The sequence below is a fragment of the Plodia interpunctella genome, chromosome 15, assembly GCF_027563975.2.
Source record: "Plodia interpunctella isolate USDA-ARS_2022_Savannah chromosome 15, ilPloInte3.2, whole genome shotgun sequence".
Taxonomy (NCBI): Eukaryota; Metazoa; Arthropoda; class Insecta; order Lepidoptera; family Pyralidae; genus Plodia; species Plodia interpunctella.
The window spans coordinates 3,308,001-3,333,341 of record NC_071308.1 but is presented as its reverse complement, the minus strand read 5'-3'; the positions used below and the strand labels follow the sequence as shown (position 1 = coordinate 3,333,341).

Here is a 25,341-nt window from a genome sequence, read left to right as displayed (position 1 = left end):
GGCATGAGGCGAGCGTTGGCTTATACAATATTATTAGGAGAATAAATCAGATCTCTCTTTCTCATATAAGCTTATTGTTCACAGTTTCTTCCTTCGCCATTAAGCGTTGGAGCCCAGTGTCCACTTTCTTATTCCGTCTCATTCACTTCGCACGGTCTTCGGCGCATACCTAGTCGTCAGATCGTTAGGACACATAAAAGAAATCAAATGTACTTGTAAATCAATGCAATGTATACCTATTGTAAAAGCCAACAGCACATCAAGCTATCAAAAATCGTTGCAAATTCACCGCTATTGACTAATATAGTCTTCTGTAAGATAACATTGAAGAATCGCATCGGCTAAGAACTGTCTACGACTTAGAGCCTCTACGGATTTGTCGTAGCAGTGAACAGTTTACTCGTCCTGCTACGATTTCTGTAATCTGCTACGAGCTCGTAGAGCTCTACGAAAACCATTGATCAAGTCTGCATCTGATCCTATAATATTCTTTGTTGATTTATTATTATGGGAAAATACATCGATAGTGTAAGGAAAATAAAAGTTTTTCTCATACCAATAGAAAGTGGAAAAGATAGCATGTGAGCGCAGTTGCCGCATTCGGGGGCGCGGGGCGGGCCTCCGCTGCGGCCGGCGTGGACGCGGCAGTCATGCTTGGCACTCCAGGCCTACCTGCCGCGCTCGCCGCCGCGGTTGCACTACTCGCCACGCTCGTTGGTGAGTCCCAATTCAAATTTTGAAATTGGAACGAATACTTTTTAAAATTTATCATTTTCAGCCGGTTCCAGAATGACTTTAGTTTTTATCCGAAACGTCTTTGATATTACGTTTCGTTATTACGTAGATACTTAAATTAAATTTTTAACACACTTTTTTATATTTTTTATTAATTCGCTTTGTTATGTAAATTAGGATGCAGTATCTGCATAATAAATACCTTGGTTCGGTTAAACTTTTAAAAGGGAGATAGGAAATGCAAGCTTCGCTGGCGCTGAACCGTAATATTGAATTACAGCAGCGGGTGTCTGCGGCTAAGTAATGATATTATGAGATAACTGGGACTCAAACAGGACTCTGTTAATGAATACTAAACATTAAACTATTATGATTAGGGTTGCGATTTTATTAGCTGTTTAACTTCTCAATCTCTATTCGTATTTAATTCTCTGCACAACATTATGTGATTTTATTTATAATTTTAATTTAAAACATGTCTTTCATTACTATTTAGTAATTCTACTTTGGTTCATGGAGTAGATTATGAAGATACAATACCTGTTAATTACAAATAGGTATAATTTATTGTCTTTATATGTACATAGTAAAGTGGAAACTAGTTAATATATCGACACGCTGTACTTACCATCCACCGCGTACATTAAACACCCTTGCGTGACTCAGAAAAATGTTTTTTTTTTCAAGTTTTTATTTACGAAGTCATTTTAATAAAATTTGCGTGAATCAAATCATGAAAGCTAAAATATTTTGAATCAGTTACGAAGTTCGATGTTGGTTTTTGTTAAAGTTAAAATAATATATTTTGCAAATGTAAACTTGATTTACGTTTCTATCACTTAAAAAATATTATTTTTCTATATGTTCTGGCTGGTTCTTTTAATAATGGTGTGGTCAAATAGTGAATGCATGTAATAGTTTATCGAGCTTAACCATTTGATCACAGGCGGTGTTATTCCTATAAACTAAACAATAGTTGTGAGCTCACGATTTGACTAAATTAACTGAGTATTTATTTACTCGATACTATAACACCATTTTCGCCACTTCTTTACGTTCTCAAGAACCCTCATACATAAAACCTAATCGATCTCAACTTCACGGAACAAAGATAATTAACAAGTCTACAATATGATACGGCACACACAATAATCGTGTGAACGGCAATAAGTAATTGATGACGTCACTAGACCTATCACATTTTCGAAATGATTTTTGAACTGATCATTTATTTTAAACCACCATAATTTTCCCACCAGTCCTCTTCTGAATTAAAACAAACTCCTTTCTCTAATCATCACGTTTTTATTTATCTGTGCATCTCAAAAATGTTTAAACATTTGCATAGTCTTCTCATCCATCCATATAATAATATCATAAATATGAAAGTGTATTTGTTTATTTGTCCTTCTTTCACGCCAAAATGGAGCAACGGATTTTTGTGTTTTGAGAAGTGTGTGATAGTTGTTCTAAAGAGTGACATAAGCTGCTTATTACCACGGACGGACTAGCGGACAATATCTAGTAACTGATATAAACACTAAGCAAAACTCGGTGCCAAACTATTCAACAGTCACAGTCCCCTGGCTTATATATCCGAAAATTTCTTCTAGTAGGTAACCCAGTCTTTGTCTTGAATTATTATTTGCCCATCACGCTAAGAGGTATATATATAATGAGACAAAGGTCTCCTAGGTAACTACCACCAAACCGCTCATAACTCACACATGATGCTGTCAACACGTCCCGGCCTGCCCCGGACAAATTGCCCCGACACCTCTCTTTGTTTTGAATAATACCCATATCATATTTACTTCCTATGTAAAATTAATCATTTATATTCTACTTGCTGAGCTCCGGGGCTTCGCACCCGCTTCCACTCTGACCTTCACCAACTGACAGGATTTCGAATGTTTTGGCAAATTTTAAGAAGATATTTTTTTTAAGAAGATTGATTGAGAAAATAATACGAGAAAAGGTAACAAACATACAAACATGCTTACGCATTTATAATATTACTAGGATATGCGTGTTTTATGCACAGTCAAAAACAATCAAAGTCCTTGTGCCTTTTTTAACTTCTATGACAAAGCCTTTAACAACGCTGCATCGTGCCGGTCCATTATGTTCCGTTGTTTTCCATAGGTTTTGACGTTGACTTACGTCGAAACTATACAATTTCTGCATTGTCCATCGACGAACGTCAAAACAACGGATACTGATTGATCAATGGGGCCACACGTAACGACTTAAACGTAACGAAACACACACCCTTGATATTGTCAATACGTCACGGTGTTCTCCGGATAAATAACCCCGACAATACGTCATAAATCCTAACGTTGTTTTTAATATGGCATTTTTGTGTGCAGGTTGTTGGCATTCAAAAAACAGTCTGTGATACCTCTTTTGAAATTCTGCAACAAAACCACTCATACGTAACGCACGCACATGATGCTGTCAACACGCCACGTTGAGCCCCGGACAAATAGCCCCAACAATACGCCACGAATCCTCTGTTTTCAATATTGCATATAATCGGGGCAACCAACCTCTCTTTTGTTTGTGTCCTTGGATATTACGTAAACAAATGGCGGCGATATTCCTTTTATATCCTCTAGCAATCTGTTTATTCCATAGGGTGGTAGGAAAATCGCGGAAGGAAAATAGTTTTTGTGTAGCTATGATAGATAAATGATGGAACCATAGATAAAAGAAATATATATGACGGTACTCACATGAAATATTCGATGTGTCTTAAATTACTTATTTTTTATAGTTGTATGGCGGCACGTCCTCTCCTTATAGAAAACAGTTTTTTGAATGAGCCAGTTGAAGTGAAATAACGGCAGACAATTTGTGACTTTTACTTCCGATGATATTTATTAATATTTTTCATTCAGTGGAAAAATGAGATAATAATTGTCAGCAAACTAAAGAAAGAAAAGATGTACCATATACCTACATACACACAGCTGAGAAGATTCCGATTTTAAGGTATATCTAATAGTGTTTTTCTGTGTTTTGTCAATTCAATCCAATGAATCTCTAATGGGCCAGAAATCAACATCTTCAATTATTCAGAACCAATTGAAAGCGATCCATACATTTACATAATACCCAGCAATTCCGACTTTGCATTGATTGAATGGTTTTAGTCAATACGTGTGTCTCGGTATTTTCGCGCTTGTGAATTTTGAATAGTGGATTTCAGGTATTAATTTTATTTATATATATAAGTAACCCTGTCTTATGTGTTCCAACTTTTTATTTTTTTCTAGTGTATCTCTTTTTATTTACATTTATCTATAACGTACTCTAAAAGTTGTTCGCATTAACATGGAAATTAACAGAGCTAATAGCAAGCACACTTTACAAACATAGCGCTTCCTCTAGACCGAGCGAACGTGCCTAAAGCGAAGTATTCTTAGCCAACTTCAAGTTAATTGACATCCTGAAACTCAAGACTAGAATAGTAATGTTGTGAAAATAGTTCGATCTTAAAGGTGACAATTCCGATACCTACTTCAATGTCAAGTGATAATAAAGCATAAAAACTTTTATATTTGATGGAAAAAATATGTACTCATAAATTTAACAAAAAGTTTTTTTTTTAATTGTATTATTTTTTTCAATTTTATGGTAGCTTAACCTTAGCCCCGTACTTTCCCAAGAATCTTTACATAATTTTACTAAAACGTCTGATCTCTTACGTGTTTGTTTAGGAGATCCACTCACCTGATCCCCTCAATTTCTTAGATTAAGTTATGCTATCTTGTTTGCTATTGAGCAACTCTCATACAGAACATTATTTTGTTAAGATCAAGTCTAAACAACTCAATAACGACACAATTCTTTCATCGCTTATATCTTTAGTCATTTATTTGTCAATTTCTCCACGATTTAACTTACCCTTAAAGGGTTATTTATAGATACCCTATTCTAGAAAAGTATAGACAGCCTATTTCCAGTAAATTTAATTAGTACTGTATTGGATTAAACGTTGTACTTTGTTTACACAGTTACATAGTAACCATGAGGCAACTGTAACCTTATTTCTGGACGATGTTATGAATTATAATTCAATACTCTAGCTCTAGAACATTAAATAAACTTCTTGTTACATATGTATAGTAAAAATTATTTCATTTTGATAATCATATTTAAATACACTTACCACTACATAACAGTGAAAAGTTTGCATCTCAGTTTTGACGTATGTTTTAACAAACATACATAGGTATGTTTATTAAAACATACCTTTGTATATCGATCGATATCTAGATCACGCATAATCTTTCGACTTTTCTTGAAATGGATAATGTTGAATATGTACTTGAAATAGCACGATAGTACTTATTATCCTGAAATCTTCTATTTTAGGGCCCCAAAGCGAAGCAAGTAAAATATAATTAAGTTAAGGTGTGGTGATCAATCTTGGTGTTAAGTCGTTCTCGATCTGCGATCTTTACTTAGCGCTCCAGAACTGAGTAAAAATTAATTGTGATTTTGATCGATGACTGCGGCTCCAATTTCTTGGAACCCTTTGTAGGTAATATCTCCATTTTGCGTAGTAACATGTATTTTCGACTACAAATTTTCCTAATTACGTTAAATATATATTTTTATTTTACATATTTTTTCTTCACGCAATACAGTACAAATATTTGTTCATTGCCAAAAGAAATAATAACGTTAAAAGAACATGGCGGACTTACCGCTACATCGATCTCTTTAGGTTTCCCTAATTTCTTTTGTTTTCCATAAGACACAAGAAATATATACCTCTTGCGACATGACACATATGATGAAATTGTGAAATTCAACAATTAATATCTGTCTAGTATGCAATTCCACACAATTCCACACAACAGAACCTTGCAGAGAGATTTATGGCACTTCACGAAACATTACAGAAGCTGAGTTGCTGAAAAAAATCGATGCTCTTACAGCCTCATGAATCCGAGTGGAGTGAAGTGGAATGGCCTCTTAAGTTGTCACTTTACGATTGTTAAGTGGATTTAGAATTTAATTAAAATTAACAACTTTATAACTATCGACTCGCGTTGTATAAATACTTCGCTTTCTCTCTCTCTCACTCAGTCATTTCAACATGCTAATAAAACTGAAAGTGTTAATTTAATTGAGTTCTCAAAGCTTCGCTTAAAATTGTGTGAGTATTTATTATGACTGAATAAACCTTTTATTTTACATGTATTTTGGTAGGGCTTACATTTACATTGTGGATATCATATCAAACTAACAAACGCTACCGTTTTTTTTAACTAATTAGTTTCAATTTAATTACATTTTCTTTAATTGAAACTAACTTGGCTGAGTGCGCTGCCGCATGTCTAGAAATCATTTCTTTCAGTACTTTTTTGATTTAAATAATTAAGATACTACGTTTGACAGATACAAAATACGATACAAACGCTAACCAATCATAAAAACATACAAACTAACAATATTAACCAAATAAATTTATTTGTTTTAAACATACCTTTTCCTATTGTTTTTTCGTGACTAGATAGTATTACAGAGACTGAATTGTAATACTTCATGACCTTAGTTAAAAATAGAATCTGTTAACTACAAAATAAAGAATGTCAATAGCTTTGCTAAAACATTTAACCTGAGTCGATTCAGCAAAAGCCAGTTGGAAATATGCAAGAGGAAATGCCCTCTAAAAAATATTTTAACCATGACATTTTCACACGCAACCTTCGAACCAGATACTATTATCAACTAACATGACCAACCGGGTCACGTTATTTTATAATATATACTCAATACTTGGTGTATGTAATTACTCGGTTTAAAGTTTAATACAGTATAATAAACATAAAGTTTTCATATTATATTTGTTTTACTATCTTCATGGCTACAACTTATATCCTTCTCATTCTCATAACACATTCATGTGTTGTTTCTTATGAATTACAAAATATCAACACCACATTTAAATCTCGAATCATCGACGCTCTAATCATAAATTATCGCATTATTTATTTAATTATTCTTGGTCACTGGCAGGGAATATTTAAAAAATATTTATTCTTTATTTGACATGATTGGTCAGTCAGTGATTTCTTGAATTGCTAAATTAAAAACAGTGCACCATCTTTGATATCACTGAAAAAACATCGTTATTTTAATTGTAAGATGTAGTAATGGAATGAAGAATTAACGTGTCCCATGATCCTTGAACACGAAACAAACAACGCAAACGCAATAAACGACCCTTGTCAGTAAAACGTTAGCATTCTAAGAAGAAACGAGGAAATATGACTATGAAGAGTTATTTAAATGAGTAGTCATGCTTCGGAAGACTTTCCATTGCCAATGTCAAAACACTCTAGCGAGGTAACATTGCAGCTATTTCCGTAGAGCCCGGAGAAGGTAGGATCTGAACGTAAAAGTTTAATTAAGTCCTAACGTAGCCCTCACCCTGGGATGCAAACAAACCTTCTGCGCCGTTATGTCGTAGGCTAAGCACTAATTTAAAAAGGTGAGAGCATTTACTATGTAAAATTGGATTACGTTCGGAATCAAATTAAATATACCTTTTTGTCACAAGCATTTGTCACAAACGTAGTCGTCAGAAATATCTTGTTTATCTTGCCTTAAAAATATATATATTACTATGAACCTGTTTTTTATATTAAAAACGTAAATACATATTCTTGCTACATAAACAAAGATTATTTACTATTTTAAATTTAAATATTTAAGACTCCATTCCACAATACGTAAATGGAGACGCTTAGTCGCTCTCTCAAAGAATTAAATCTCTACCACTTCATAGACTCGTAGCATCAGCTACACAAGATAAAGGCGCTTCGTAGACCTCTCGTAGCAACCGCTACGGCAAAATAATAGTTTTTGTAGTCAGTAACCACTGTTCTCTATGCCAGCTGACACATGTCCCACCACTGTTCTTTATGCCAGCTGACACACACAGTAGACACATGCCGACGCGAATGCGTGAACATTACGTAGTTAGTATGAGTGGTTTTATTTACCGCAATGTATAACGAAGCCGTCATTACACAGATTAACAAAAATGAAAAAAAAAATGCATAAAGAATTGTCTTACAGTACATGTTTAGGAATGAATCTGAAAAACGTACATACTTATTTAAGTTTTCTTCCAAGAATAAATAAGAAAATTCTAAATAATATATCTGGGCTATAATTTATGAGATAGCATTAGCCTACAATGCACACATGCATGTTATTGTTCATCGGAACTTAGCGCCACCTGTTAGATTCCCACCGAATGATATGGATGCCGGGTGTCCACAATAAATAAATTGACAGAACGACAACAAGGTACGGTCAATAAAGTATATGTGCGGTATTTTATTATTTATTCAGGTATCCCTGCGACACAGACCACGGCGGCGACTATGTCTTTTGACCCTTTACAATGATATTTTCACACACACACATTTCATATTTAAAAAATCTATTTTCAACTCTCTATCATATATACGGATACTTAGATACGGATAATTGAAATTTGAGATTGTCAAAAATAATTATAGACACAGGACAATCGTTAGTATTTGTAATAAATTTTTATTCGGAACGATCGCTCTACTGTCTTGTTTAGTCTATTTTAAATATTTGGTCTATTTTTAACTGTTATACATTCTAAATATTGTGGTTAGTCATATGGATATCGTGGAATACTGAGGAAGCATTTTTGGTTTAAAACACGCCTCCAACAGAAATAAATCGAAATTAAACATGTAAAAAGCCACAGTACAGTCGACAGCACATCAACCTATCCATATTCATTGCAAATTCGCCACTATTTCCGCGGCATAGATGTCTATGTAGGGTGCACATACAGAACGAGTATATAGTAGCCCGCAGCCTTTGAAACCGTAGGCTTCAATCATCGCCGCAGAGAGAAAACTTAATGTCCCCGGGGTCTCACCTGCTTTCCCCACTAAATTGAATCGCGAACCCCGAGGTCTAACTTAACATTTTGAATTATTAAATAGTTTAGGATTGGGTAGCCAATTATGATAAAGGAAATATTTGATAACTCGTTTGTACTGCTTTGAGAAAATTTAATGCCACGCGTGAGTGGGTAGCCTTTTAACCTTTTCTTTTTTTAAAGAAAATATTTACAGTCGCCCTTTAACTCTTTTTTCGTAACATGGAGCTGGAATATTTCAAAATATACGGTCAGCTGCAAAAGTCCAGTCATAAAAGTATGACTTTTGCAGACGACTGTACCTAGTTCGATGAATTTTTTTTTCAAAGTGTGTTTTCTTTTCCATTTGAACCCAAGAACGTTCGCTATATAACTACCCCAACGAGATCTAGAAAGAGTGAACTAATTTATAGAATAGGAAAGCTAGTCATCGGGTTTAAAATACATTTCACGCTTATCGAATAATTTACACGTCTGTGACATTTTATAAAAACAACCGTATCGAGAGCTCGCCAAAAACCATTAAATATGATATACGGGCAACGCCATTTACCGGGTCGATATTAACAACATATTATTTTAAATGTTACGTAAAGTAAATAATTTGTATTATGTAATATCAAAATACAGAATGTATATGCAAAACGATATTTACATGTTTTGGAACACAAAGTTCGAAAAGGAAAATAAGCTAGGTGTTTTAAATTAAGTAATGCTATCATCTACATTATATCGTTAGTAGGTACACTGAATAAGATGCCACCCGCCAATTATATAGAACAGATTGATCGCAGGTTCGAATACTAATCGCATGACAAATACTGTGTAGTAGTTGTCATACATCGTCTCTTTCCTCCGCTAAAGAAAAACATCACGAGGAAATCAACACACATTTTATAAAAGGCATACACATGGGTAAGCTTACGATACTATTACTGTCACAATTGTGTACGTGACCTGGTTCTGGATCTGGACCCCTAACCACCTCCACACCGGTCAAAAACCCAAATATAGTTGTCGTTCGCGAAGGAACAAAGCCTCAGCATACAAATTAGAGATCATAAAAGTAGATGAAAATACAGAGAGCAAGTTACTCACTTTTCGTTAGCTGACTTAAACGTGTAAAAAATATGTTTAAAGTGTTATCCCTAACCTGTAAATAATATGAATTTTGGAAAAAAAACTATGGAAAAGAACCTAATGACACAACTAGTGGTCCACACCAGAAGAAAAACGTGGAATAAATTACTTTTTTCTGACATAAACTAGAGCGTTGAATAGCGCGATATCTATACCAGCTTAAATAAATCATATGTATAAATGAAGGAAATTGAACTAAATCATAATACTAATATATAGCTACGTTAATGTCATGGCTACGTCCCTATAAAGGAATTGCTAGGCAAAAGACATGGTCCTTTTTAATCAATACTTAAAATTATTGTAATAACGATATATGAAAACAATTAACTAATTAGTCAAACGTCACTAATTTGAAACTTGTAATTTGAAATAGCCCTGAAAATTGTGAACTTGAACAATAACTGACATCCATACACCAAAAAAAACAATGCAAAAACAAGCTTGCAATGTTTGTTATTGAATAGGGCTTGGTCTCTGTGTGGTATTTTACAGGTAGGATAGCCTGCAATGAATGGCACTGGATTTTACGATTTAACTTCTTTTGCGTGGGTAAAACACGGACCTAGAATTTTTTATATGGGTAAAGGAATACCTATATATAACTACTGAATAAGATACAGAAATGTTTGTTGAATATGAAAATCGATCTCACTTTTTTAGATGTTTTTTCTTCAAAAGGAGAATTCGCAAACTTTAAATGACAAGAAAAACAATTATATTTTTATTGACTTCTAATATAGAATCTGGTTTGGCATTGAACCCTATTCATAGATCACCGTAATTACCATAGATAAAAGATAGTTAATTACATACTTAGGTACTATTGTAGATTTACTTACATGCATACTTTTACGAGTATTATACAAAAAAGCCGCCTTCATTCTGTCGCTTTGATATAATGTGTGAGTCAACATAAGGCGGAAGAGTGGGTGTCCTACTTTATTATGCAAATTAAAACATTGTAGTATGTTAATGTAAACAAAGCGACCGTCATTACCTGCACCCAGACTGGGTCATTTGTTTTTCAGCCTTTTCAGTAAATCCGCAAATTACGCTTTTTGTTTTGATCCATGAAGGCAACTGTTGCCACAAAAAGTTTACATTTCTTGAGTATCTTTATTATCTACCTACTCTGTTATTCAAAATAGATATTTGTGTTGGCTAGGAAATAGGTCCGAATGAACTAAATTGATGCCATGTCTTCTTTCATAATACGCTTGTTAAAATTTGACTAATAAATAAATTTGTATGTCTTTGTTTTTTTTGCATTAAAATTCAAGGTGAACCGTTTATAGTTAGGTTAATAGATGTTTTCTTCGATATAAATTTTCATTGCTATGGGAATTCTTAGAATAAAAGTAGAAAACTGTTATGTTTTATTTTCGATATAGCCATCTATATTTTGATGGTAAGATTGGAGTAGACATGAAATACGTAACTAAAAATAACTGCAACTGCTTCAACAAGCGCAACGGATGAAAAACATGAACTTTAGATTTTCATAAGCACTTGTATCAAATTTAAATTTTACTAATGTAATACAGTTGCCGCATTGTGTCATGCGGGGTAACTTGAATTTACGGTCGGCTGCAAAAGCACAGTCATATACTATTGAACCGTATTCCTAAGGAATAAGGACTGTACATGGTTTTTTACTTTTTTCAGCGTGCTCGGAAAAGGAATGCACCGACTGGGAAGGCAAGACGGTGCCGCACGGGCTACTGTACGTGCCCGGTCCAGGTGTGTGCTCCCTCTGTGTCTGCTACGACTCCAACCCTATGTGGTGCAAGGCCATCTACTGTGACCCGCCTTACGTGAGTATACGTTTCTTCTTCAGCAGTATTTAACCTTAAAAATTAAAGCTTGTCAGACCAAAGGTCAGCTGGTTCTTACATATGGCTACAACCTTCGACCTAAAAAGCTTTGACTTTTGAGGTGGTCAATTCTTTAAAGCAAGAAACACCGTAAAAGACAAAGCTAAGAACAAAAGTATGCTCCACTTAAGCTACCATAATTATTTAACACTAACGTGCCTGGATCGATCGCTGAAACCCTACCTTGTGAACCGCTAAATCATAGTAATTAATGTGATGATACAGCGTATTCACTGTTATAGTCTGCTGTAGATGGTCGCTATTTGGGGACTCATAATAGTATGCAAACATGGATACAATTTGCAACATTATTACAGAAATTTTCTTTGGAACAATGGCGCTTGCCCTTTCTTAAAAAATATTTAAAGGTAATTTAAAGAGGTCGCTTTTTAAATTAAATTTGTCATTAATACTTAACTATGTAGGCTTCAAACTATTCAAAGTTTTAAGGGCATCGTTTCATTATTATAGTCAAAACAAAAGCAAAGTTTAAATTTTTAATTATTTAAGTTCACTTTCGCTCATTTATATGTACATATATTTTAAAGAAGCATAAAATCCCTCTATTTTCACAGTTCTGCAAAAATTTCCGAGTCGGGGAGCGATGTTGCGAGTTCGAATGTCTGGACCCACCTGGCGAGGACCAGAGGTACCGGGAGCGGCAGCGTCTCCGGGCCCTCATCCTGGCCGGGAACTCCTCTGCCTACCATGTGACGCCATCTCTCGAGCTGAAAGCAGGAATCTCCCTGCTGGCCGTCGCCGTCGCTAGACTTGTATGAGACTCGACTGAATACTAGACAATTCTGAATCTTAATCCTGATGCCTGGTACAAGAACTATTTTTAAATTTAATCGTACATAGCATCACTCTTTCTCTATTATCAAAGTATGCAGCGGACCCTGGGTTCCGACGACTGGGAATACGCTCAGAAGGAAGACACAGAGAGCATGATCATAGTGTGACATTAAATTTCAAAATGCTTCCATGCAACTAGCTGTCAGTTGTGTTGTGCACATGAATGAGGAAGATTGTTTTCATGCCAAGACTTTTAAATGTGACTTCGATTACTTTCTCCGTTGTCGCGTTCTGCATGTTCAATCTTTCTTAGAATAAGTTATTTGATCACGATACCTACCTCTTTCAATCCAGTAATTATACCTATGTCGTTGCTACGGTTACGAATGGCTACATGGTATAAACATCGGTGGGTCTAAATATAAAATTCACTAACAACATGCGCTTCATGTCGCCTTTCTGAACTTCGCCTTCTGCCACGCAATAATTGCTAATCAATGATAACAGGCATATTCCAACATTGTAGTGCTACTCAGTGCAGGATTTAGAGGTCTGGAGTAAAGAAGGATCAGGCTTCTCAATACAATACTACCTGAATAAAGGAAAATATTTTTACGTCAAGTCTTTAAAAAAATTTGCAAACAAAAATGATATCACCATGATTGTTGCTTACCCAGAGCAGGATCCACCAAATCCGGACCTGACTTTACTTAAATTTACCTATAACTTTTTATTTTTTAATACCGCTAGGTAAATCTAAATAATAAACACCTTGAAAGCTACTTATATAAAAATAACTAAGTAGTTAATATATCTGATACCAATGTGTGGAATGAATTTAGAAGTAGGAGGGTCCAACAGCCTAGACCAAGATTCTGAATGCAATAAGATTGCACTTGTGTAAGAAAATAAGTTATTTTATTTTATAAAAGACGGGATAGACTAAGTATACCTATCCCGGATAGGTACCACCTATTCAAATAAATTATCTAAGGTTACAATTAGTATCAAATGTTTCATATTTAATGCCGTAATGATGAAAGTAAATACATACTTAGATACTTCTAAGGATGTATGTATCCTACATGTACTTAGGTATGTAAATTTAGTCTGTGCCATCCATTCTATCCATAATCTAAAGATATTTGGGCGCCAAATGTAAAATTTATTGATAACAGAACAGACACGAAATAGTCAATAATGGACCAATTTTGAGTAAAACAAACATATAATTCTTTATTGTTTGTCATCATTTTATATAGTTTTTCATTTATTTTTTTTTCGTTTAGATGTACATTTTTATTGTAACTCGATATACCTAGTTATTGTATTTTACACATTTATTATTATATTGTATCTATATAGTTTTTAAACCATTACCCTAAATTCTAATATTCGAAATTAATTTAATACCAGACTAAAACTTTTAATTACAGATGTTTTGTTTGACATTTCACATTCGTACCTATATGCCTTGAGTTTTATTTGATAATGTTTTTATTTAATAATGTGCCTAACAAATTTTAGAATTTAAATGTAAACTTAGTTTTTACCCTGAGGTGAAAGGGGTGCGTAACCTAACATCTTTACCTACTGAAATATTGATGTAACTACGGCTGAAAATAAATAGGTACTTAGAGAAAATATTTAAATATATTGTGCTTGTATTTACTTTCTTGCGTACCCTGACCACGGGTCTGCTCACTTCTTCTTTAAAGTCGAACTTCTATATAATCTTTCGATAAACACAACTAATCCCATAATAAGTAGACTTCTTTGTTCAATTAAATTAATCTTTCCTCACCACAATTTTAGGCTTTAAAGCACGGATAATAAACTTAGCAAACCAGATCTGCAAGTAAGTAGCTTAAAAGTTCTTCTAAATTGACATACTTATTTAAGGTAGTTTTCTGTATTCTAAGGTAGTTAAATCACTTCGAATTGTAGCTTTAAATCAACATTTGTACCTACCTATGTAATCATTATCTAATCATAATCATCTGTGTAATACCTACCTAACAGAGATAAAAGTAGGTACCTACCATACTTAAATCTAAAATCCTACAGTCGACCTAGGAAACCGTAGTATGGAACCTAATGGATCTCAAATTGCGATGGTAATAACTAGGATTGCCAACCCTACTGTATACTAAAATATCTCGCAGGTATATTATTAGCTATTTTGGATACCCAATACAACAGCCTTATGTAGTGCTCGTGTGCAATAAATACCCTGGCGCCCTCGAATAATAAAAGCTCAACACAATATTTTGTTTAAGGATGTACATATAAGTATCTAATAATGTTGAATATAAATAGGAGCCTACTATGTTTATGGAATTATTTACTGTCTAATTAAATTTATGGTTATTGATCCAAAAATATGCAGTTATTTGATCTAAAAAACGCTGGCAAACCCAGTACCTAATAACGGCGACGACAGTATTATTACTAAACTAAAATAAACTATACATATATAGAGCTCATAAACAATCGAGGCAGGTCTTCGAGCATATCATAATATCATATACGAGCCTATACGATATATAAGAGCAAACTATATTCGAAAGAGGATTCAGAAGACATCATAAGCTTTTCCCACTACTTTTTTCTTTTCGAATTTATTGTATCTAAAATCACCCATATTTCCTAGTATGACAATAAATAAACTCCATTTTGAATACATAACATAACCGCTATAGGCCATCATTATTACGGAACCTATTTAATTTCCATTTGATACCTATATAAATAGATTGTTATATTTCATCGTGGTTTTCGTTGTATATTTTCGTTTGATAGTTTGGATTTATCTAGATATACAGGAAACTAATAAATTAAACCGATAGTTAAACCCGGGATAAAATTTGTCACCGACAAACTTAACTTCCGGTTGGATCTGACAAATCCTCACGTCCTTAGGTACTTAAAGTTAACATGAATAACTTTTTTTTTAAGTCAATAATATTATCTGACACCTTTGTTAGCACATTAAAATGGCTGATTATAATCGGATCCCGCATGTGTGGTGTCGAATGACGCCGCGACGAAGCGACGCACGTTGTGGCGAAATAATTTTAGCTGGTACACTGAGGCGAAAGCTTGTTGAAGCAACACCCACCCACATAGTAGAATTTTATTCAATTGAAAAAATACTTAATTTGAAGGAAACATAGCTGTTGTAGCTGAATAAAACTATGTATAAAAAATTCTTTCTTTTTCTTGTTAAATGAATAATTTTTAAGCTATTAAAATATTGTATAACAAGCAAAACTAATTTAAGTAATTTATAATAGGTAAATAACAATATGTCAGCGTTCATAAAAAACTGAACTTTATTATATAAAAAACTTTCTTGCACCTTCAATCAATTGAACACACAATTTAAAAAAATATGTAATAATAATGGTATGTGATATTTTGCTGGTTGTTATTTTTTTGCAATGTAATTAAGATGGACAGCTTTAAAGCTTAGATTTAAGACAATGTGACTATAAACTGATTACATTAGCTATGTTAAACCTAACTTTTTACCTTTTATTTAAAAAAAACAAGCCTTTGAAATTGGACCAATTGTTGAAAATTAATTGTAATGTTATTGACATTACATGATGAACAATAAACTCATTTTCATTGGCTAATTATTTACTCTTATCAGGTTTAAGCCTGCTTTGTTTACCATCCTCATATGAAATCATAAATAGCTGAGTAGTCTTGTAAATATATTTATAGTGTAAAAAATAATTACATAAAAACATCATTTATTAGCTTAAATAAAATTGATCACATTGATTTCTGTTTTATTTCTGCATTATTTGCATTCCCTATCTAATGGTGGATTATTAAAATTAAATATTTGGAAGATCAAGATGGACACAGGTCAGCTGTTTTTCCATGATTATCCCAGGTAATAGTGTACAAGTGGATGTAAAGTGAAATTGAGTCAACAAGGGCATTTTCCATTTCCAAAATACACATGTGGTACAGAGATAAGAACTAATAGTGAAGTAAGGAATATAAAGCCCCTTGTTTTAACTGTATATTTATATGGTTTTTTGTAATTGTCTTTTTGAATGATAATAAATAAACTGTTCCGGACTGTAGGTTCCAATACAGAGTACTAACTTTCCAACTAGTTAGAAAGTTGCTACCCAGTCAGGAACTAACTGCATAAGTGAACCCTAGAAGAGCAACATTTTCTTAGCTGACGATTTTTAACCTTTAACTAAGACCTAATTAATACCTATATCATATGAAATGTTTGCTTGTTTGTCAGTTAAAGGTACACAGTGGTAAGTCTTATCACTTTATTCATCAAAATTATGGTAAATGAGTACAAGTAAGAAATAACAAAATATTTATATTATATAATTATAATTTATCAATGTTATTGGAATGTTTCATTTCACAATTCAAGTCCTTTTTCACGCAAATCTCTTTTGGCTTCTTTAATTTCATCCTGTAGCTCTCTGGCGGCCTCTTCACAGTTGTTGAATGTAAACACTCTATACAGCACCACAGTCACGGCATATAGCCCGAAAAGAATGACGAATATTAATGGAGATATCATAACTAAATTCATATTTTTTTCAATAAGTGGATGCTTCACATAACCTCCTACAAGGGAGTACCATACTGCAAAGATAGCTGATAATACTGAAACCCATTCCAGTAACTTCGTCATATTTCTGAAACACAAAGCGCAGGTTATGTTTTCTTAGAAATTTACGTACATTTATATACAAAGTTAAAAAGTATATCAGCACATTACCTTTATAACAAAAAAAGATATTTAACTAAAATTTGCAGTACAGCAGGAAATTTTATAATTTTGTAAAATATTTTACTAGGTACAATTCACATTGTTTTTAAGTTTTTGTGAATTTATGTGTGGAGTGAATGTCAAATAAATTGTCAAAAGTGAATGTCAATGTGACTTTTGTGAGATTTTTATTTAAACCTTCCTACCTACTAAATAGGTCGAATTCAAAGTCAAAACCAATGCTGTCCTTATGCTGATATAAATAAAATATTAATAAATTATTTAATTATAATTCCACAGATAAGAGTTCTTATATATGTGTGTATAACTCCCATTTTATATGATATGCATGCACCATGGAATTATATTCTATCTCATTTGACTTCGCCATCTCGTCGTTGACTTTTCTTTTCCCGTTATTCGTAAATAATTTAAAGAGGACTTTCTAAATTTATGAGTTAAAGTAGGTACTCCGTAAAGTACTTGCTAAATCCATGGTTAAAGCATAGGTACCCACTTCAAGCTAAAATATGTTCTGTCACTATCGCACTTTATCATATTTGCTATTGGCAGAAAGAGACAAGACATACTTTAGCTTAAATTTTAACTTTGGTATAAATTTGTCTTTGAATTTTTGATATCTTATCTGTGCCACAATATCCGGTCATGATTTGTACAAAAAAAAACTACAAAAAATGCAATTTTTTGACAGTGCAACACTGACTTTTGTGTCGTAAAAGGGTGAGTGAACCGCCTCATTGTTATTTATTGCATTTGTCTCTAATAATACATTAATTAGCTGTTTTACGGATACAGCCAGTGCAATAACATAGGTCGCGATCGCCATGCCGATGTGAGTAATATTTAAGAGGTGTGGCACGTCGCTGGGGCGTTGTTTCTTAGTGCAGTGACATTATTGGTGTGAAAAATATTCTGCCTATCTCGACGCAACATGACCGAGTACAAATTGGTTGTGGTAGGCGCTGGAGGCGTCGGTAAATCCGCATTGACTATACAACTGATACAGAATCATTTTGTGGACGAATACGATCCTACGATCGAGGATTCGTATCGCAAACAAGTGGTGATAGATGGTGAAACGTGCTTATTGGATATTCTGGATACAGCTGGACAAGAGGAGTATTCTGCTATGAGGGACCAGTACATGCGGACGGGAGAAGGATTCCTGTTGGTGTTTGCAGTGAATAGTGCTAAAAGTTTCGAGGACATTGGCTCGTACCGGGAGCAGATAAAGAGGGTGAAGGACGCAGAGGAGGTGCCGATGGTATTGGTCGGAAACAAATGCGACCTTCAAGCCTGGGCCGTGGACATGACGCAGGCGCGCGAAGTAAGTGTTTTGTTTTTGTTATTATTGAATAGTTCTCACTGAAACCTGTTTCCATATGCTGTTATTTATGTCTTTGGTAACAAATCATTTGGATAAAGATTAGAAACAAAACAATAATAAAATGTTGGGACTATAAGGCCTTTTGATGTATTGTTGCCTCAAAATTAGTCTAAATACTAGGGTAAATACTAGGGTCATTGTCATTAAGCTTCTAAATTAAAAAATAAAAATTAATCTTGAAAGTGAATTTGTAGTTTTGAAGCTGCTGAAAAAGCAGGCCAGACTCACACTGTGTGTGCTAGGTGAATTGTTCCCAGTAAGTGAGTGCCTTCATTGGAGTCCCTAACTGGAACTTTGTGTAATGTAACAGCATGTTTTTCCTTAAGTAAAACGAAATCAATACAATTGATTTTATTTTACACATATTATCAGAACAGAACATACAACTATTATATCAAATGAAATCACTCAGATGAGAAAGGTTAGGTATATATTATTTTATCTTTATGAAATACACAATTTTATAATTCCCTCATATTTAAAAGTACCTATTAATACCACAAACATTGTGGATTAACATAGGAATTTAAACACCTAAAACATTTTGTTATTATTCATTATTTTTCTGACTTGCAGGTCGCACGGAGTTACGACGTCCCCTTTGTGGAAACATCAGCGAAAACACGCATGGGTGTCGACGACGCCTTCTACACGCTAGTTCGAGAGATCCGCAAGGACAAGGAGAGCCGCGGCAAAAAGTACAGGCGAGGCAACAAGCGAGGACCCCGGGGGCACTTCAAGTGCATATTACTGTAAATAGTTACTGACACACTAATATTTATGGATATTGTCTAGTTCAAACTTTTGCGTATGGTTGAGATAAATTTCGAGCTGTTGAGGTGCAGGTGGAACACACACAACCTGTGACAGAATACAGAAAGTAATGAATAGGTCAGAATAAAGGCAGATTGCCAATGCTGTGTTGCATATAGCTTAACAATCCCACTGAAATACATTAAACATCACACAACAAAGTTTTTGAATGTTGATTTATTGATGGATGAATAAATCTACACAGATAGATACTAAGTTCATATAACCATTGTTATGGAGGCATTGTCAATACTTATGAAATCAATATAAAATTGCTTGAGTTATTAACAGAATATTCTTCCTTAAGGGCAAAGCATCTTAATCAATGATGATGTGATGAATATCCGTAAACATTAGTCGTTTTCTGTATACAGCCACCTACAGAAGCGCCCTTCGGTTGTAAAGAGTATATCTTTAAGGAAACTGCTTGAAGGGATAGATTTTGGTCTTAGGAGTATCTCTTGGGACTGAGGTTTTATGACCAATGAACAACAATACTACACATTTTTGGATTACATTTAATTTTTTAGGAACAAGGATTTCTTACTTTCTCTAATTTCGACTTGATTTGAACACTGCTTTTCAAACATTGAATGAACATCTCAAATTTTGTTCACTGCAGATATGTCAGACTGTTTGTTCGTAAACATAGGTTTACTTACGTATCCCATCTGATCGTAAATATACAAACCTGCGAAATGGACGCGAAAGTGTTTGTCGAATTGATACGACGACGTAGACGGCTAAAATTACATTGTTTGTACTTAATTTGTAAGTTTAACTTCACATTATCTTCGTGATTAATAGTGAAAGTTGGTAGTAAAATAAACCCAGGTTGTGTTATTTGTATGTTGCGTACTGATTGATTTACGTAATCGTCTCGCTTATTTGCACTCATTTCGTTGGCCTTCCATATGGATGGCTGATATCCCTCAGCTTCAGCAGCCGGGATATTAAAAAGGGGCGATAATTATTGATATTCGTAATTTTCTTCAGTGTATCAATAATGATCCACTGTAAGCCAGTAATGATCGTAATGAACATTCAACAAACTGAGTTTACAAAAAATCTTTAAATATTTTAAAAAAATCTTTGCCATAGATTTCAACATTTAATATAAATTAATATAAATTTCCTTATTAAGTGTTTTATGTTGTATTGTTTTTTAATGATGGTCAGAAAACCGAATCTCATATGACTTCTATCATGTTAAGGTGCTATTGTAAATCATGGTACGTTTTATAAAAAAAAAACAATTTGCCATAACACTTTATAGGTCAACTTCGTATCTGTGTGGTGGAGATATATTTCACACTTCTAGTGTAAGCTTTCAACACTCAAGACTATTTTATGAATAATATAGATAGATAGTGAGAAAAGTGTTTGAATGAAATGTATTTTTTAATTTGATCTATAAATTCTTGTCGCAAGTTATGAATGTACGGCAGTTTTCATTTGATATGCTCGCCACAAAACATGGTTGTGCATGATCGTTCGGTTATTTTAATTAGTAGACGCAGGGTGACGTTATTTAATTAAAATGCATACATTAAGTGAGGGTCACACTGCGCGATTACTGGCGACATGAGATGGAAATAATAATTTATACTGCGTGGTAAATAAGAACGTCTGCATATTTGACCGATTTAATAACAAGTGAGTGTTTCCTTATTATTAGACATTTTCATTTATGAACCGTAGCCGAAGCTTGAAGGTTACATGAGTGAATACGCAGTGTGATGGTATCAGTGAGTGGATTAAGGTATTATAATATGTAAACAACTCATGTATGGCGCGAATCAAACCATGGCATATTTAATTTGCGATCACTGTAACCACTCTCGAATTATACTCGTGCAGCTTTAAGCCGAGTGATAATACTTATCATATCACATATATGTATTATAGTCTTTGGTAAATTAATTAATATTTGACAGGTCTTTCAAATCTACCATTGGATTCGCAAATATTATTCAAACATGTTTCAGAAAAAAGTTATTACGAAACTAGGACATGGAAATAGGTATCTATAAATTAACTTAAACTAGATTCATTGTTCTAATAAATGCGTCAACCGTTTACTTATCAACATAACTTTTCATTGACTACTCATATCACAACAATGTCGACTAATACGCGCTCGGCAAATCTCAAGGCCACCGAATACCTACGAATACTGTTATATGATAATTAATTAATTAATCTAAACTTCATTTTGTCAACAATTCTGTCCAGGCTAGACTATGAAACTTGGAAAATAATAAAGGAGGCGATCAAAAAATATATGTGCTTAAATGATTGAGATTATTATACCTACTATAATTTTACAATCATGGTCTGAGACATTTTAGAAATTATATTCTTATATAAAATGCAAAACATGTTAGTTAGCTACCAGAATGTTATAAAAAATTCTGGAATTATGTATGTGAACATTTGAAGGATTATCATGAAAGCTGCTGCATATTCCTAATAGGTTTACATTGTTAATTAAATTCCAGCTATTGTGCTATACCTAATAGCCCATTCGTTGACGCCACAAAAATTGTCTACAACTTTTTGAAGATTATTTTAAGATATTGTCTGCTTATCAAGATTTTATAAAAGTATTTTAAGTGCTTGATTTCAAAATACTTTACAAGGTGGATATAAATATCCGATATCAAATGTTTGTTAATATAGCTTAATATTAAGATCATTGTTAAATGTTTTCTACTGTAGCTAATTTTACACGTAGTGAATAATTCTTCATTGCCGCTGATTATTAAATGACTTAGGCTAACCACAAAAAAATCGACTGTCCTTGAAAGAAATCGCACCAAATCTTCACTTCGAGAAAATGATGTTGAAATAATTTCATTTCTTAGATTCGCACATCATTCAGTGGCATAGTTATTAAACATAGAATCTGGTGCAGAGATTTTCTGGGCCCCAAAACATGTTTGCACCAGCTAAGCTGACGTAAACGATTTGTATAAAATCTGACATCAGTGTTTTAGCATTTTAAGACCTCTATAACACTTTGCAAATACATGATATGATGATACACTCGATAAGATGATGTGAAATGATTCGTCACAGTGGGCCATAAACTTGTATTCCTAAATGATTATGTGATCTCTTCCAAGTCCAATTTCTATTTAAAACAATAAAGTTGTGTTAAGTTAATTACATTTATACGCCGAAATTGAGATGTCTCTTAAATTAATCTTTTAAGCTTGGTCCTGTCTAAAACCACCAAAATGTAAGATCGACTTTTCCTCGCCAGTTATTTTCTACTATTTTATCACCTACAATAATATAAATGAATGTTTTATTAGAACGCATTAGACTGAATGTATAGTTGCTTTTATATTACTGCCTTCAGTTCTAAATGTGCGCTTTTAGTCTTAAGTTTTATTTAATTTGACCAGTGTTTTCAATTTAATGTACATAATGTAATAGTATGTAATAGATAGCTTCTTTTCGGATATGAAATACTAACATTTGTCACTTTTAGGGTACTAAGAATATAACAGGGATAACGATACCATTTATATGATGACAATGAGAATAACAAGTCCTTTTTTCATATATATGCTGCATACAATGAATATATCGAAACGAATTTTTTGCAACATTATTCAATATTTTTTCTTATTTTGACAGTTTACTATAGATCTTAAGTTATTGATATATGACTAGCTATTAGTTTTGTATGTATAATTAATTTTGCTTTATACAAAATTTGCTTACGCATTAATGCTGCCATGAGATACCTTCACCGGATATTTTTTATTTGCCATAAAGTTTTGTCAATTTTATAGACATATTATTATGTAATAACATTTTATATATTTTGTTTTAGCTTTGCGACATGTATAATATAACGTCTTAAGTAACAGGTAATATTGATAAAGAATATTTTTATTCTCATCAAAATTGACTTCAGATCTAGTGCACAATTTTGTTGGAAATAGTAGATATTATACGATTAATTCGGTAACCGTATAGCACAACAAAGTGTGCTAATTGAAATAAATAAAATTGACAAGAAAATTGCTTGTTTTTTTAGTATATCCACAGTTTATGTACTAGACCCATGTAGTAAACGTATAATTTTAGTTTTTTACAGGGTTGCTTGTAAAACACCAGCAGTGTTCTATGAGAGTTTCTACTACAAAAATATTTTCTTTTTTCAAGTTGGTAGGTTTTTGGGGCCCTCCTAATTTAGATATGGACTCTAGGAGGATATCGATAGAATAGAGTATTACTGCACTTTATCCCGCCAGAGTACAGCACTGTATGTTAGGTACACAAAAGCTTTGCCGCCTTTTGCTATGTCGATTAAAACGTTTATTTTAGAGCACTTTATTAATCCTTTCATTATGTAAGCATTCGTTTGTGAAAATATACAACAATGAAGTACATATTTCGGTGCCAAAATATTGGGAAAAATCGTTTCTATAAGAAAATACTTCTAAGACCATGGAATACGCCGCACGCTGTAAAATTTTAGAGCCAGTAAACGGTCGAAAAGAAACACTTCACACGTGAAGACATATTATGGACTTCTTACAGGTAAGATCTACAGTCAAAATCAAGTTTATATCAGTTTATAGTTAACCAAATAATGCAGAATAAAACCTAAAATAGTGTTATTATTTTCAGGATAATCCATTAAGTCCTTCCTTTTTCCTTAAACTCGTAAATCAATACATATAATAAAATTGAAGAAAGGTCAAATTTGTACATTGGATATATTTTTTTAATTCTTCATGGAATATAGGTACTTAGTTACTGATATATGACGAAAATATAGTTTTGAAAATTTTTGAACGCGCATCACTCGAAATCTACCGTACCGTACCGTAATCTACTACATACCGATTTGCTTGAAATGTGGTATGTAGGTACCTTATATACCGGGTTAACATCCTAGATACATAGGTATCATCCCGGTAAATGGTCAGGTTCCCGTAGGATAATTGAAAAACTAATTATGAATCAAAATGCTTCCGAATCTCGGCTTAATATCTTATAGACATTTCATCCCGGAAAAAGGTCCTGTAGGAAAATTAGATAATGGTCAGGTTCCCATAGGATAATTGAAACATAGACATTTCATGCCGGAAAATGAAGAGGTTAGGAAAATTAAAATAACAATCCACGGAACCGATAAACTTTAAAATTTTGTAGAAAGGTGTAAACAGAATATAAATAAATAGTTTTTATCGATTAAAGTCTGATATAGATATAATGGGCGCAGTTTGTATGTATATATCAGTATAAAACTCTTCCGTTACTGAGTGACTGACTGACAGACAACATACACCCGAAACTGCTGGGCGGGAAGTTGAAATTTGGCATATAGGTGAGTGTAAGTGAGCACTAAGAGACGATTTTTGGAAATTCTACTCCGAAGGGGCGAAAGGGATGAAAAACTGTAAATATAAAAGTTCTACACCGTTGAAGTTAGTGACTTGGATTTTGGTTGTTTACAACAAAGTATAATATGAATATGTGTTTCAGATTTTTCTGAAAATTAACCCCCTCAACCCGGGGGGTGGAAGATTGTATGGGACTTAATACAATTTTCAAGATAAAAAGCTGAAAATTGGCACACTTACTTTTTGTAGTACATAACAGTAATAGTAAATTCAAAAAATGTTTAATTTACGTTTGTGGTTAATAAAAAACCGGGACGTAAAACGACATGGACAATGGGACGGCACGCGTTGCAGAAAGCGGGAGTGGGAATAGGAGCGGGAAATGGGAAGGAGACACGTACTGGGAAACAGGACGGGACACATTGCACATGGAAAACATGATGGCACAATATGTAGGAAACGGTACGGAATATCTAAGTTACATTAGAGAA

General features: G+C 33.5%; 3 protein-coding genes across 3 annotated transcripts; 2 read left to right on the top strand and 1 right to left on the bottom strand.

Moving 5' to 3' along the window:
• The first annotated feature begins 581 nt into the window (after positions 1 to 581).
• Positions 582 to 16,290, top strand: LOC128675936 (integral membrane protein DGCR2/IDD-like). The gene is made up of 3 exons (XM_053755756.1): positions 582 to 717; positions 11,495 to 11,643; positions 12,279 to 16,290. Exons 1-3 carry the CDS (start codon positions 651 to 653, stop codon positions 12,480 to 12,482), a joined length of 420 nt encoding a protein of 139 aa, XP_053611731.1. The 5' UTR covers positions 582 to 650; the 3' UTR covers positions 12,483 to 16,290.
• A 552-nt stretch (positions 16,291 to 16,842) lies between these two features.
• Positions 16,843 to 17,429, bottom strand: Dpm3 (Dolichyl-phosphate mannosyltransferase subunit 3). Its single transcript, XM_053755757.1, has 2 exons — positions 17,270 to 17,429; positions 16,843 to 17,186 (listed from the first exon to the last, which is right to left on the bottom strand). The coding sequence occupies exon 2, from the start codon at positions 17,180 to 17,182 to the stop codon at positions 16,904 to 16,906; it is 279 nt and encodes a 92-aa protein (XP_053611732.1). The 5' UTR covers positions 17,183 to 17,186; positions 17,270 to 17,429; the 3' UTR covers positions 16,843 to 16,903.
• Positions 17,430 to 17,970: 541 nt separating this feature from the next.
• On the top strand, positions 17,971 to 23,519 carry Ras85D (Ras oncogene at 85D). The gene is made up of 2 exons (XM_053755518.2): positions 17,971 to 18,608; positions 19,245 to 23,519. The coding sequence occupies exons 1-2, from the start codon at positions 18,213 to 18,215 to the stop codon at positions 19,422 to 19,424; spliced, it is 576 nt and encodes a 191-aa protein (XP_053611493.1). The 5' UTR covers positions 17,971 to 18,212; the 3' UTR covers positions 19,425 to 23,519.
• The last annotated feature ends 1,822 nt before the right edge of the window (positions 23,520 to 25,341 follow it).

Coding starts and splice junctions, on each gene's coding strand:
- Dpm3 (XM_053755757.1), bottom strand. CDS start 17,182: ATGACGAAGTTACTGGAATGGGTTTCAGTATTATCAGCTATCTTTGCA.
- Ras85D (XM_053755518.2), top strand. CDS start 18,213: ATGACCGAGTACAAATTGGTTGTGGTAGGCGCTGGAGGCGTCGGTAAA. Junction 18,609..19,244: donor ACATGACGCAGGCGCGCGAA/GTAAGTGTTTTG, acceptor TCTGACTTGCAG/GTCGCACGGAGTTACGACGT.
- LOC128675936 (XM_053755756.1), top strand. CDS start 651: ATGCTTGGCACTCCAGGCCTACCTGCCGCGCTCGCCGCCGCGGTTGCA. Junction 718..11,494: donor ACTACTCGCCACGCTCGTTG/GTGAGTCCCAAT, acceptor TACTTTTTTCAG/CGTGCTCGGAAAAGGAATGC. Junction 11,644..12,278: donor TCTACTGTGACCCGCCTTAC/GTGAGTATACGT, acceptor CTATTTTCACAG/TTCTGCAAAAATTTCCGAGT.